Source organism: Mirounga angustirostris, unplaced genomic scaffold (assembly GCF_029215605.1).
Source record: "Mirounga angustirostris isolate CCGP_5_RB_7025 unplaced genomic scaffold, mMirAng1.0.hap1 SCAF_5, whole genome shotgun sequence".
Classification (NCBI taxonomy): domain Eukaryota; kingdom Metazoa; phylum Chordata; class Mammalia; order Carnivora; family Phocidae; genus Mirounga; species Mirounga angustirostris.
In genome coordinates, this window is record NW_026991713.1 from 154,057,814 (window position 1) to 154,073,495 (window position 15,682).

Consider the following 15,682-nt stretch of genomic DNA (forward strand, 5'->3'; position numbering starts at 1 on the left):
CGGCTTTATTGGAAGGTGCCTTGATGGACTTTAATTTTTTTTAAGTGCAAGCTCAAAGTCACTGCATCGAAGATGGTAGTGGAGGGAGGAGGGAGACGGAGACAACGTATGGGCAAAACCCTGAATATTCGTGAAAAGAGCCAGCATTTTGTAAAGACAGACTGTATATGATGTGTGTTTTCGCCAGGCTAGAAGACAAAAAGAACAAGGGTAGTGTGCCTCCGAATAGGGAAGCTTTTCTTTTTCTTTTTTTCCTGAGAAGTTTCAGGATGACTCTGATGCCTTTTATAAATTAATTTTTTTTAAGATTTTATTTATTTATTTGACAGAGAGATAGCGAGAGCAGGAACACAAGCAGGGGGAGTGGGAGAGGGAGAAGCGGGCTTCCTGCCTAGCAGGGAGCCCAATGTGGGACTCGACCCCAAGACCCTGGGATCATGACCTGAGCCGAAGGCAGACGCTTAACGACTGAGCCACCCATGCGCCCTATAAATTAATTTTTTTCCTGTTTCCATCTCCCTGGGGTTGGAGAAAAGGGGAACTGCCAGTGGGATTAAATCCTATGCCTGTGTAGTGATATTTTGCCCTGTATCTCTCAGCTGAAGAATTCCATCCTGAGCTCCTATAATTTCACCTCTACCACCGCCCTTCAGCTGTCTCTGCCCCAAAGCATTCCTCACACATACCAGCTGGTGTTTCCAGGTTCTCTGACCTAAGGGCCATCTGACTGAAGGCCCTTATGGTTCACAACCCTGGCTGCATTCTAGAATCATCCAGGGAGCTGTAAAAAGCACCCCATACTTGGACTACACTCCCTGAGTTTGCTACCTCACTGGGCCAGGGTGAACTCTTGAGTGTGGACAACTTTCTTTTTCCCTTTAGAGAGAAAGAGAGGGCGCACGGGGGGTGGGGTGAGGGGGGAGCAGAGGGAGAGAAAGAATTGCAAGCAGGCTCCAAGCCTGACCCAGGCTCCATCTCACAACCCTGAGATGATGACCTGAGCTGAAATCCAGAGTCAGACGCTTAACCAACTGAGCCACCCAGGCGCCCCACTGAGTGTGGACGATTTTACAAAGCCCCTCATGGATTGGTATAGAGCCAGGACTGAGAACCATGAGCTTGAGCTTTCCACCCAGGACTCAAGCAGTGAAAATGAAATTTCATTTGAGCAATGAAAGAAAGAGAAAGCTTATAAGAAAATGACATAATTCAGAAGAGCCATGGGGATGGTGGATCCTCTCCCTGGATGTCCTCCCTCCTGGGAACAAAATTCACAATTGCGGCTCCCTCACAGGCCTGAAGGAGAGGAAGCTTGGTGGTGGGGAGGTGCTGGGCAGAGTGCCTGAGGGTGACCCTACCCCCCTTAAGACATGGATTCACCTTGGGGCACCTGGGTGGCTTAGTGGATTGGGCGTTTGACTTTTGGTTTCAGCTCGGGTCATGAGCTCGGGGTAGTGGGATTGAGCCCCACATGGGGTTCTGCTTAGAGTCTGCTTGCTCCTCTCCCTCCCCTTCTGTCTCCCTGCCCCCCAAATAAATAAAATCCTTTTTTTTAAACAAGGAAAAAGAGATGGATCCACCTTCCTACTGTTCCGAAGATGCTGGAGCACTACTCCAGAGACAACAGCTAAAATTTGGATAGCATTTCTCAATTTCACAGGCGTTAGTCTTTGATGCTCCAAACAAACCTATAAAAGGCAGGATTATCCCCACCCCCGCCATTTTGCAAATGAGGAAATTACCGTCCAGACAAGTTAACTGACTTGCCCAAAAGATTACAGCCACTGAACGGTAGAGCTGGGACTTCGGTTCTAATATTTATTGAGCATTTACTATATGCAAGGACGAAGGCAACTATTTCATAATTACTTCTTCTTTGACACCATCTCCTGCTATCCCTTGTTAGCCTTTCTGCAGCAAAATCTTATTTTCCCACTAATACCCACCCTTCCTTCCTGTTCGGCTCGGGGCTGCTCCCTGCCACGTGCCAGGCCTTCTTTCCCAGCATCCCTTGCAGCCAGGAGCGGTCACGTGACACCGGCGTGGCCAACGAGATGGAGGGAGACACGGGCTGCCTTCCGTCACCCGCTCTCTCTTCTCCTGGCCTTACACACAGTCAGGAGCTGTAGCAGCAACTGTGGGATCTCGAGATGACAAGGAGGAGAGGATAAAAGTGAAAATACCCAGAATGGCAGAGCGGAGAGATGCCTGGGTCCCCGATTCATCCCCGAGCTGCTGGCTGCCCACCTCCAGGCTCGGGCGGATGCAGAAGAATAAGCCGCCATTTGTTTAAGCCACTAGAGTTTAGGTTTTTCTAAATCGCGGCCAGATGTACTCCCAACGGGTAGAGTTTCCTACATGCCTGTCGTGGCGGCTGTTCTTTTCCTTTTTCCAAGTGAACACACCGCCCAGCAGCTCAGCTGCAAGCAGCCGGCAGCCGAGCGCCGCTGAAGCTTGGGCACTCCGGGCACAGCGGATCACTGTCTTCGTTGCATTACCTTTGAGACCTGGGGCTTGTCACCCGAATCAGCACTTTTGTTTTCCCAGCCTCTGTTTGCTTCTTGTTTTTAGAAGATAAGGGCAAGTGCTGGAACACGGTCAAACAATGGAGTACACGCATGGCGCGAAGATGGTGGCGTTGGCCCAACTCAGCCGCCGAATGGCAGGCCGACACCCGCTGCGGCCGCTGGTGAGGGAAGTCTGGATTCCTGCAGGCAAGGTGGCTTGGGGCATCGGTCAAGCACTCGTATCCAAGTCCAGCCGCTTGAAAGTCAAATGTACAGAAGTCAAGGACAGCCTGTGTGTACTCCCGCGGCAGCCCATGGATGCCACATGGGTTTTTTAAGCCTCCAAATCAGTTAGCTATGGCTGAGCCACCAACTATCACTACCTCAGTGGCTTAAAACAATGTCTGTTATGTCTCGGAGGCTATGGACCAGCTGAGTGCTTCTGCTAATCTGGGCCAAGTGTGACTGGTCTGGGCTGGGCTCGGGCAAGTGTTTCAGTCCATTTGTTGTCAGGTCGGTGTGGGATGGCTTCGTTCGCGTGTCTTGCAGGTGGCTGGCTGTCCGCTCTGGTGACAGGATTGATGGGGCCACGCGGTCCCCCATCCTCCAGCAGGCTAGTCAGTCGCACGGTGGCAGAAAGCTTGCAAGAGAACAATCAGAGGCAGACAGGGCCTCTTGAGCCCCAGGCCAGGAACTCGGGCAACATCCCTTCTGCCACATTCTACTGACTAAAGAAAGTCACAGTCATTTCAGTTTCAGGGGTAGGCGAGACCCCAAAGGCATCAGTGCAGGAAGAGAAGGAGCATGGGGGTCATTTTTGTCATCAGTTCACCATTGTACCTGGAGTGAGAGCTTTTCCTTGAACGGATCACCGGGGACATCAAGGAAAGAGAGAACAAAATCGGAGTAGCTAGAGAGATGGTTGTGTGGACAAAAGGGAAACCATCCTGTAGTGGAGACAGAATGAGCAGCACAGGGAACAGAGGAAGAGGTTGGAGACACAGACTAAATCGAACTTCCATTCCAATAATTACTTCTACACTGCCCGCCCGTTTCTGGTGCTTACTACATGAAACACGATCCCACTAAATCCTCTCTCACTCCTACAAGGGAGGTTCTACTATGAATCCCATCTTATAGATGAGGGAATCAAGGTTCCGAGAGGATTAGGTAATTTTTTTTTTTTTTTTAATTTATTTGACACAGAGAAACACAGCGAGAGACGGAACACAAGCAGGGGGAGTGGGAGAGGGAGGAGCAGGCTTCCCGCTGAGCAGGGAGCCCGATGCGGAGCTCGATCCCAGAACCCCGGGACCATGACGTGAGCCGAAGGCAGGACGCTTAACGACTGAGCCACCCAGGTGCCCCGAGGATTAGGTAATTTGTAGAGAGACTCGCGGATGAGAGATGCGGGACACAAGACTTGAAGACAAATCTTTTGGTGTCAAAGCATTGGCCCTAGCCAGGGCTCTGTTCTGTCTTTAGGACAACTTGTTTCTCTGTCCTCCGCTCAGGCCCCTGTCCAGGCCTGGACTGCTGCAGCACCTGAAGACTTCCCAGTGATTACTTCCAGCCGATTTTTTTTCCTATAAAGGGCCAGAGAGTAAATATTTGCAGGATTGTGTTGCAATTATTCAGCTCTGCCAGTGTAGGCTGACTTGAGCCAGGGATGGTATATAAAGGAATGGCACAGCTGTAAAAACTTTATTTACAAAAACAAAGGCATTGCCAACCCTTGCTTAATCCATCCTCCTCCACCTTGCAGCCAGAGTGAGCCAAACTCAAAGGCCACCTGCCATTCCTTGCCTAAAGTGGTTCACCAGTTATCTCTGGGGATCAGTCCAAACTTTTATCATGGTATCCAGCCCTGTGATCGACGTGTGGCCCCTGGGGCCACCGGCATCACCATCACGCGATGGAGCTTGTTAGGAAAGCAGAATCTCAGGTCCCCAGCTCAGACCAGCTGGATCAGAATGTGCACTCTAACCAGACTCCCAGGTGGTTTGCTCATTCCGGTTTGAGAAGCTCTGGCTTCAGGACCCCTGTATCCTCCCTCTCCCACCTCGTCCTTTGCCGCTGGAGCCTCCTCCCTCCCGCCCACCCCCCCTTTCCAGCCAAACTGAAATGCTCCATTCACCTCTGTCCTTGATACATTGCTCTCCTGCCCAGCTCCCTCCACTTAGCGAATTCCTACCAACCGCCAGATCTCAATGTAGATGTCACTTCTTCCGAGCAGCCTTCCCTGAAATTCCCGAACCGCATAAGGTGCCCCTCTTGTCTCCTTAGCCCTTCCTCACCACCACCCACCACACTGCATGGAAACCACGGAACTGCCGACCTCTCACAATGGGTTTGCGAGCTCCTGACAGAGACCACATCCGTCTGGGTCACCGCATGGGTCCTCAACACTGGGGACAGTAACCACTCAACAGCTACTTGTGGAAAACCGAACAAAACAGACCCACCACCTCTCCCTGAGCCAAGGATCCTACACAACACTGTTTCATCAGCCTGTGGCTGCAGGTTCTCTCAACTTTCACCTGGCTCCCAGACTTTGAGGAGTCCTGCATCATCTCCAAGATTCCATCTTTCAGTAAGCCCCGTGGTTTTTCACTATTAGCAAATGTTTACCATTTGGAGAGGGCCCGAGGGCCTAAGAGATTTCTGAGCAAAATTCTTGAGCAACAAATTAGCTACAGGCCAAGACCTGAATTGTGTTATGGGGGGTGTGTGGGAGCCAGGCAGAAGGTTCTAGGCAAGGAAAAAGCCTTGAAGGCAGGACCCCAGGCTGCAAACCTATAGAACTGTGAACTAACATCCTTGTCCGCCTGTGTACAGCGCCAACTGTATACAATTATTCTAGCGTTGCTGAGTGGGAAAAGACTCCCAGACACCCAGATGCTGAAAGCGAGTGAGCTTGTATAAGGAATCATAAGCCAGGGCATCCACAAGCTGCCCTTCAGGAAGAGGAGAGCCCTCCCCGAATCTGACATTCAGTCCAGAGTTTTCTACAAGTTCCTTTATTAACAAAGCAAAGTATAAAAGAACAGGCCCCCCTCAAAAAACCCAAAAGATTAAAAGTGCAAATTTACTCCAACCTGAAATAGAAAACAAATGGCTGGCCCCAACTGTTTGGGCCATGGAAATGTGGTGTGATCTAAAACTTTTAATCACACACCGGTAGCAGCGGGATCATATTTGATTAACCCTTTGGTCTCTGTTATCGGAACAAACCATATACTATGACTGCAGCCAGCAGACTGCATCAGAGTACACAGCTGGGGGTCAGAATACACATTTAAAATAACAATAAAATAAGGAATGTTTTAAAGTCAAGTCACTGAATCAAGGCACAATTATTTTTTAAAGCAAACGGTGCTAAAAATATTCCTGAATATCTGATACTTCAAAAACCAGATTACATATCATTTTTTTAGGCTATTCTCTCTGTATAGATGATTGCATATTATCTTCAGCCTCTCCCAACTTATACTTGCTAAATTCCCATCAAACCATGTGCTATGTAGGTATAAAAGAAAATAAACAGTAGTGTCTAAGTAACAGACGTGTGATTTAAAAAAAAAAAAAATTAACAAACACCAAGATGATAACACTGAACTTTTTTCCCTCTCAAGGGTCACTGGAAATGTTAATGAGGTTCATTTCCCCCACTACTGGGGAAGGTGGTAATAGCCTTCCTCCAGGTGGGTAGGGATAAGTTAAGTCTTCTTAAGTTAAGTCAAAGGCCACATTTTACAGAAAGAGTGACTTACTCCATGAGGTTAAAAAAAGAGATGCTTTGGAAGCGTGTTTGGTTCATCCCTTCCGAATGCGAGGATGTCAGTTTTGGTGGAAGCCAACAGTGTTCTTGGCGGTGGGCATGGTAACAAGCCTAAGAAGCTTGGCCTGAAGACCCAGCACTGGTTTTCTGGGGTCCAAGGCCACCCACCATCACTGCTAAGTCACAGTCTGGGAGACTACTTAAAAAAAATGACTAATTTAAAAATCAGAACAAAATACACATCAGAAAGAAACAAGTTATTCTGCAATCCTTCCTGATTACTCATCTGTGAACTTGGAGACAGAGCACCGACTCACCAGGAAGGAAATGCCAAGAACTGGCCCCCAGTGGTTTGCTTGGAGGATGTGTAGCTGGACAAGAACAGCTCCGGGATCGAGGGTCCTTCTGGGAACTATGAGTTAAGTGTTATCTGTGGCCCTGTTTTTTTTTTTTTTTTTTTGGTTTGTTTCTATAATAAAGCTTAGTTCTGAGAAATAAGGACTTGAAATATCACACCCCCAACTATGTATAACGACATCTCCAGAACAATAAATATAACCTTATATATACTTGGAGGATTAACCATGTTCAGCAGGGGTCGCAAACTGGTGGCCCCAGGCTCAAGCAAATGCTCTGTTTGGCCCACTTGGTGTGTGGGACAATTTAAAACGATTTTGTTTAAAAATGAGAAAGTTTCACTTTAAAAAAAAAAAGAATCCTGATTTCCGGCCCCTCCCTCCCTTTTTCCCAGCACAGAGCTGACCAATGGCTGCCCTGTTTAAGAGGGGCATAGCCCCCCACCACCCACCCACCCCTTCCCGGACTGATCTCCCTGCCTTGCTTCCGCAGGCTGCTGAGTTTGCGACCCCTGGCTTGAAATAGCACATACCTAAAAATGTTTTTCCTACCCAAACCTCTTGCACCCTCATGTGATTCCCCCCCTCCCCTGGGGTTCCCCTTCTCGCCATCTCTTCCTTCACTTCCCTCTTAAGGCCTCTCTCCTGAATTCTTCAGATTTCTCTTGGTTCCCTTGCTCTCAGTCTCCCTTCTTACAGCTTCTTCCATTTCCTCTTGCAAAAAAAGTCTCCTTTTCTCAGCCCACAACGAGCCTTCCAGGATGGCTCCCAAGACTGGTCAGTGGGAGTTACTGAAGGGTGTCTTCAGGCAAAATGGCTGAGTCATCGTCCCCAGAACTTTTCTTCCGGCACTGGCTGGACAGTTAATCTTTTTTTTTTTTTTTTTTTTTTTTTTTTTTTTTACCACGAGCAATTTGGAGGCTTGTATAAGAATCTTTGCATACATTAATCTCTAGTACCAAGTATACACCAAAAATGTGTACATTTCAGATCAAGGAGGTGATGGAGCCCTGGGATAAAAGACAGAATTGAGCTTAATTTAAGTGCCTCGGGCAACCATCACACCTGGCTAATATGCCATATTATTTCATTTGTACACAGTACATGTTTGGGATCACTACACATTGATCAAAATTGATCGAAATCTAGGTTTTGGTTGCCATGTAGAGAACAATTGCTCAGCATGGCGCTTAAATAAAACAATATTTTAACAATTCACAAACACAATGCCCCATTAATTAAAAAATAATAATAAAATTTAAAAATCTTGAGGATGGATGAGGCTTTGGGTAATTAACCTGAAAAATAACAAAAACACTACAAGAACAAAAATGTTACCAGATTTAAACTTCAAAAGACTAGCAAGATAAAAAAAAAGGAAGCTATCAACTCAACTAGAGACATTTGGAAAGTTCAGCTTTTAAAGCTTTATAATCCTTCCAATAGCCTTGCTGTTCCCCATTTCAGTAGACTTAACAAGACTACAGGGGGAATTGGGGCTGATATGGAAACATTATAAATATATATATCTATATATAAAGATCTACTTACTCTTTGCATCTGTTTTAATAAGTAATTTTAAGAAACACTCTGCAGTTTATATCTTTGTAGGAAGTTGGTAGACTGATCCCTTTACTAAACTCAGTACCTTATGACCTAACACTGACCTTAAAAACTGGTAATGACCTTTGTGATATCAAGAGGAACTGTCCCCACAACCTCAAAGAGAGGGCATGACATTTGCAACTGTTTCTCTTACAGTCCAAGGTTGCAAAGGATCTAAGAAGTCTCTGCAGCTCCCACGAGGATCCCCTGCAAATCATTTATTCACAATGATTTCCTGCAGTGGCCAAGTTGGTCCCCTAAAGAAACTTCAAAGAATTCCCTCAGAATAACCCCGAAGCTAAACAATGGCCCTATTCAGGTGGCTATTTCTGTCTTCCAAGTTTTACCTTTAAGAGTCTAAGGAAATACATGTCTTTGTCAAAAATATTAAAAAGTCCCAAAGTCTAACACTGGGTGGGACTGGCTGCATTTTCTATTAGGCAAGCAGATGATGGACTATTCTGAACCTAAACCTAAAGTGAGTTGGGGATATTGATGTCCAAAGAGAAAAAACAGCAGACTGTTGGCCAAGAGCTGTCACCCGCACCTCACTCTCCTCAGCTGACTGCTGATCCGTGGTCAGGGAGCACAGAGCCAAAGATACTGAAGTCTATGGGAAATGCTTTACAAGACCTGGGCCGAATCAGCCGCTCCTCCAAGTCGGCCTTAGGACCACTTAAAGGCCGCCAGGGGGATGGGAGGGAAACGTGGTGACCACTAACCATCACTGAGCACTGACTCCGGGAGCTAACTCCGGGAGCTAACTACTAGGCACTACGGCAGGCATTTGCTCATTATCTCATGAAACTCAGAAAGACATTTCCATGCAGAGGAGTTTGTTCAAAAGGCTTCAAACAACAACAAATGCTTCTGCCTCCGGCCAGCAGCAAGCTCTGGTGAGTCACCTGGATAGGCAAAGACCGAAATGTATCTTTCTCAAAACCCAACCTGTTTTCCCTGCTCACCTGTATGGTCCTAAACACCTATTTTTTGCTACTTGGCACCCCTGGCTCACAGTGCGCTCTCCACGAATGCCTGCTGACTGGTACATACCGTAGGGTGTGCCCGCAGGATGTTAAGCAAGCCTGCTTTTTAAGACTGCACATTTCTTTATAATAAAGGTAACTGGCCTCCCTTTTGGATGCAACACTTGGCAGTGGCAATTACCACAAAATGAAAGGACTGATCAAAATAAAGTGCTATTTGCTCTGGAAGTTTCTCTAACCAACTCTTGACTGCCCCTCAACACATGTGACTTAATTCTTTGCAGTCCTGTCAAACACCCGTGATTGCACCACTTAAAAAACACATTAATATTAATTTGAATAGTGAAAACTGTATTCCTCAGAACATTAGCCCCTAGAATAGAACTTCAATTCCAGTTGTAGATAAAGATTCCGATTTTTAAAAAGACAACCAGGAACCCAGGACGGAGCAAATAGTTATAGGGGGAAAAAATAGCTTCTTAAAATTTGGGGGCCAGAGATCTGTCTCAAAAACTGACAGAGGGAACTTTCTCTGCAGCTAGTTCTTGTTTCCTTTATTGGGCTTCCCTAAAAGCTGGATCCTTTGCAGAATCATTCCACACAAACCAACATTTGAACCAACTCTTAGCTGCTGGTGTTGGAGGTCTTTCTGTAGCTTGCTAAGGATACGCTGGATTGTGGAGTCAGGGGGGACATATAAGCCACCATACGTCACCCGCCAAATTTTCCATCACCTTTGGCACCTCATTTCCTTGCATTAAACTGGCTTCGTTGCCGTCCCCACCCCATCTGGTGGGAGAGGCTTTAGGAGCATTAGGCCGGGTGGGGGCACTGTCAAGGTTTATGGCTGATCTTCAGGGAACCCCTGCGTGCGCTGACTCCGGGGTGGGGGGCACCTGGCAAGGTAGCGAGGACCCCCGTAGCCCCGGAGAAGTTGGGGCAGCCTTCGCCAGGTGGACAGCAACCGCGCCGCTGCAAGTTCCCGGGCGTGCCTGTCGAAAGCAGCCAGGAGATCAACAGGGGCAGCTTCACGCAGTACCTTGGGCAGCGGGCCCACCTCGGCAGCTGCCCCACCAGGGCCCAGAACGCAGTGGAAGAGCGTATGGCGTCTCAGCAGGCAGTCCCTAAGGAACTGCACTAACTCCTCCAACCGCTCGCCCAGGTGCGCCTCGTCCCAGCCTGAAGCAGGAGCCCCCTCCCGCAGCAGCACCGCCAGCAGCACTGTCTTGAGCATGTATGAGGACAGGATGCGTCCCCACTGGGTGGCGGCCGTCGGGTCCAACCCGCGGGCGCCCAGGTCTCGCAGAGCTTTAAGCAACTGCAGGCACTTGAGGTAGCAGGCACCTGGAGGGGCCCGTTCCTGCAGCCAGCTCAGCAGCTTCTGCTCCTGCCGAGCTGTGTTCACACCCCACAGTGCATCCGTGCGCAGGCCTCCAGGGAGCTCCGACAGAGGCCCGACGGGCGAGGGGGATGGTGGCGGTGCCACGAGGAAAACGCCGTCGCCCAAATGCACAGCGGGGATGAGACGCACTGCCATGGAAAGGCGGCAGCAGCCGTAGTCGGTGCGGCAGGGCAGGATGTGCAGGGTGGGAGCCTGCTCCAGGCCGCCCGGGGTCAGGCTGACCCGACAACGCCCCTCCAGACTGTAGCGCACGGTGGCCAGGGAGCGCTGCAGGTGCGCCTGGAACCAGCGCAGCACCAGCGCGGCAGAGAGGTGACGCCGCCCGAGCACGTCCACGCAGAAGCCGTCGGCGAAGGGTTTGCAGTCCCGCAGCCAGTGGCTCCCGGAGGCCCCGGGCGGCGCCTTGAGGGCGCACACGAAGCAGCCGCGGAAGGCGGGGGCCAGCGCGGGCTCGGCGCCCAGGCTCCGCGGCTCCAGCGCCACCAGCGGCGGGAGACGCAGCGGCACCAGCACGTCGAAGCCGTCGGGCCGCCGGATTTTGTGTTGCTCGTAGGCGCTGCCCACCTGGATGAAGTCTCCACGGAAGGCCAACGCCAGCGCCCCGCCAGGGATGGGGCCGGGGGACCCGCGGGCGCGGCCAGCTCGCACCAGCTCGCCTACGATTCGGCTCACGTGCGCCTTGCTGTGGCCCAGCACGTGCGGGGACAGGCGCACCTCGTGCTCGTAGTAACTCTCCAGCAAGATGCCAAGACTCGGCTCTCGGAAGTGTCTAGGAGAGAAGGTCGGGTGGCTCCCCAGGCGAGGAGACCCCGGCAGGAAGCGCTGCCGAACAGCGTGGCGACAGCGCAGGAGGATGTAGCCAAGGAGGAGCAGGACGGCCACCTTGAGCAGCGGGAAGCCGCCGTCCGCACCGTCGGGGGGCTCGGCCCGGGCGCCCCCGCTTCCCCGCAGGACATGGTAGAGGCACACGAGGGCCGTGCAGAGGCCGGTCACCAGGGGCCAGAAGACGCGCAGATTGAGGGTGTAGTGCACCGACATACCGGGCGCCCGGGGCAGCGGCGGCCTTGCAGCCCAGGGCGCGAGCCCCGGCGGCGCCCCCGGCCCAGCATGCGGGCAGCGCCCCGGCAGCCCCGCGGTCCCGGTCTCCTTCGCCTCCGCGGCGGCTCCCCCCTCGCAGGGCCGGGGGAAGGCGCCCTCCAGCTCGGCCTCCTCTCCCAGCTCAAGTTTTCCTTCCAGCTGCGGCCCGCCCTGCACTCCCGGGCCCCGGGCCGCGCCCTGCGCCGGCCGCACACTGCGTCCCGCCCGGCGCCCCTCCCCGCCCGGCGGCCCGGCGCGCTGCCCGCGGCCAGCTTCCGACCCGGCCCGGCTCGCCTCCTACCCTGCGCGGCACTGCCGGGCACCCCCTCGGCGCTCGTTCCCGCTCTCCTCCGCGCTTGTTCCCGTTACTCGGCCCCAGGAGCTTCCTCTTCCGAGGGGACAGGAGTCCGCGCCAGCGAGCGGGGAGGAAATGCCGAAGTCTGGAGCCGTGCGCGGAGCCGCCGGGTGGCGTGGCCCCCTCCCCGGCCTCCGCCTTAAAGCGACGCGGGGCGGCGGGAGGGACTTCAGGACGCGCCTGGAACTGGCTTCTCGCGGGTCACCCCCCGCCCCCCTCCCCGAAGGCAGAACCGGGAAGGGCCTGATCCCGGGGCGGTGGCCTCGTCCCGGGAGCCACTGGAGTGGTGCTCACATAAAGTTACACGGGGAAGTTGAGAAGGAGAAAAGGGCTCACACCCAGGGTGTCCCTCCCCGCCCCCAGCCAAGCGAGTCGTGGCGCTGGTGGCGTGGCAGGCTCTGGCACGGAAGTGGCCGCTGCCCCACCGTGCTGCCGTCCCTTATTCAAACCAGTATTTACTGAGCACCTACTACGCGCCAGGCAGTAGGCTAGGAGCTGGGGAAACAGCAGTGGGCAGGATGAGCCGAGGTTTGTGCCCCTCGGAAAGCTTACAGCCTTTCTAAAAAAGGAAACCAAAAGAGAAAGGATCCCGTAGCAGAAAATGCTCTGAAAGAAACAAAACGGCGCGAGGGAGTGAGAAGGTGGGGCTGCTCCATGGAAGCTGGAGGCTCACTGCGGGCTGACGTTTGGTCTGCGATCTGAACGAGGAGGAGCCAGCCTTGGGAATATCAATTTCAGCTCTTACAGAGGACTGACTGTGTGCCAGTATTGTGCTAATCACCTTCCACATACTCCCTCCGCATGTCAATCCTATGAAATGTACACTTGTTATTTTCCCCATTTTTCAGTTAAGGAAACTGGGACTTAGCCGGGTTCGGGGATTTGCCCAGGATCACACAGCTTTAGCAGAGCTGTGCCTTGAATATAGGCATCTAGATCCAGAGAAACCAGGGGGCAGGACTCAGAGAGGGGGACAAGGGAGTCTCGTTCTCAACTGCTAGGAATTCGTCTGTGTCCTTTGTCAGGACCTGCATTGAGACCTCAGTCCTCCGGAAGTGTTTTTTTTTTTTTTAAAGATTTTCTTTATTTCTTTATTTATTTGAGAGAGAGAGAGTGAGAGAGCACAAGAGGGGGGAGTGGGAGAGGGAGCAGCAGACTCCCCGCTGAGCAGGGAGCCCGATGCGGGACTCTAGATCCCGGGACTCCAGGATCATGACCTGAGCCGAAGGCAGTCGCTTAACCAACTGAGCCACCCAGGCGCCCCGGAAGTTTTGTTTTGTTTCATAACAGGGAACACTCCCTGAAATAATCTGGATTTGTTTAGTTAAACTGGATTTATTGAAATAATTACCTTTATTTATTTATGCTCATTACACCTTCCCACCCCCCGCCGAACACCATTTAAGGAGAGCAAAGGTGAATGTATTAAAACTGTCATAACTGGGGCGCCTGGGTGACTCAGTCGTTAAGCGTCTGCCTTCGGCTCAGGTCATGGTCCCAGGGTCCTGGGATCGAGCCCCGCATCGGGCTCCCTGCTCAGCGGGAAGCCTGCTTCTCCCTCTCCCACTCCCCCTGCTTGTGCTCTCTCTCTCTCTCTCTCTCTCTCTCTCTCTCGCTCTCTCTCGCTCTCGCTGTGTCTGTCAAATAAATAAATAAAATCTTTAAAAAAATAAAACTGTCAGAACTCAGCTGCCCTCTAGGACTCAGGACACAGAGGATGACTCCTGAGTTAAGCATCTGGATGACTCCCAGGAAATCCTGAGTTGAGCCTCTTAGAGCTAAGGAGACCTGCTTTCAGATCCCACCTCTACTTTTATTAGCTCTGGACCCATGCTCTACTAGTCCAGGTTCTTCGGGTTGCAAGTGACAGAATGACAGCTTAAAAATATCTTATTGTGTCATGTTAAGTGAGACCTCTTTTCTAAGCTGGGGGCACTCTCTGCCAGGCCTTCCTTCTCCATAGGCCCCTGGCCGCTCTAACCTCACCTCCTCATATTAACCTCGGTGCCGAGGAAGAGAGCTGTGCTTGCCTGAAAATTGTAGCAGATGCCATGCCTAGAGATAGTTTTGAGAAATATGCTAAAAGTGACCAAGTTAGGGGTGCCTGGCTGACTTGACTGGTAGAGCATGCTACTCTTGATCTCAGAATTGGGAGTTCGAGCCCCATGTTGAGGGTAGAATTTACTTTGGAAAAAATAATTTTTTTAAATAAATAAATAGGCTCTGTGCTCAGCCCAGAATCAGCTTCTCCCTCTCTGTCACTCCCCCTTGCGCCTGTACTCTCTCACTCTCAAATAAATAAAATCTTACCAAAAAAACCGGGGATGTCTGGGTGGCTCAGTTGTTTAAGCGTCTGCCTTTGGCTCAGGTCATGATCCCAGGGTCCTGGGATCGAGCCCCGCATCGGGCTCCCTGCTCAGCGGGGAGTCTGCTTCTCCCTCTGCGCCCCCCCACCCTTGTGCTCGCACTCTCTCTCTCTCTGATAAATAAATGTGGCCAAGTTAGAGAATGCACTGATAAACCTGGCCTGGGCTGGTGCTATGGGCTGAGTTGTGTCCCCCCAAAATTAAAACTCTAACCCCTAATGTGACCGTATTTGGAAACAGCTTTTCAGTGGTCATTAAGGTTAAATGAGGTTATAACGATGGGCCCTAACACAGCAGAACTGGTGTCTTATAAGAAGAGGAAGGGGCACCAGGGTGGCTCAGTCGATTGAGCCCGGACTCTTGGTTTCGGCTGAGGTTATGATCTCATGGGTCCTGGGATCCCACCCCAAGTGTGGCTCCTTGCTCAGCGGGGAGGCTGCTTGGAGAGTCTCTCCCTCTGCCCCTCTCTCCATGCCCGCGTGCATGTGCGTGCCCTCTCTCCCTCTCTCTCTCTAAAATAAATAAATCTTTTTTTTAAAGATTTTATTTATTTGACAGAGAGAGACACAGCGAGAGAGGGAACACAAGTAGAGGGAGTGGGAGAGGGAGAAGCAGGCTTCCCATGGAGCAGGGAGCCTGATGCGGGGTTCGATCCCAGGACCCCGGGATCATGACCTGAGCCGAAGGCAGACGCTTAACAACTGAGCCACCCAGGCGCCCCTAAAATAAATAAATCTTAAAAAAAAAAAAAAAAGATGAAAAGACAGAGCGGTCTCTTTCCATACATACACACACGCCAAGGAAAGACCTTGGTGGCCATCTGAGGGCCAGGGGGAGAGCTTGCACCAGGACCCTCTGTACCTTGACCTTGGGCTCTCCAGCCTCTGCAACTGTGGGAAAATAAATTTCTGTTGCTGAAGCCATCCAGTCTACGGTATATGGAGCCCCAGTTGACTAACACGGTTGGAGGTGGGGTGAGCCCTGCTCAAACCATGGGGACTGTGGGAGGGGTATCCCTCATGGAAAGTCACAACACTACGCTGGAAGAAGGGGGATGTTTGGCATGCAAAAACAACAGGTGGCCACCATTTGGGGATAAATCTCTTAATCCCTCACTTTGCTTCAATCTCCCCTATAATCTATGAAGGGGGGGGTTAAGAAAGTAACATGTTCTCCCTAGCGGAAATGGTGGTGTGCTATCTTCAGCCATACAAAGAAGGGCAACTCTCGATCATAGGTCAGCAAAC

The 15,682-nt window shown here is 51.3% G+C and overlaps 1 protein-coding gene across 1 annotated transcript; it reads right to left on the reverse strand.

Annotated features, from left to right (window-relative positions):
• Positions 1-1,562: 1,562 nt before the first annotated feature.
• ITPRIPL2 (ITPRIP like 2) lies at positions 1,563-12,919 on the reverse strand. The gene has a single exon (XM_045875066.3). The coding sequence runs from the start codon at positions 11,673-11,675 to the stop codon at positions 10,077-10,079; it is 1,599 nt and encodes a 532-aa protein (XP_045731022.1). The 5' UTR covers positions 11,676-12,919; the 3' UTR covers positions 1,563-10,076.
• Between the last annotated feature and the right edge of the window lie 2,763 nt (positions 12,920-15,682).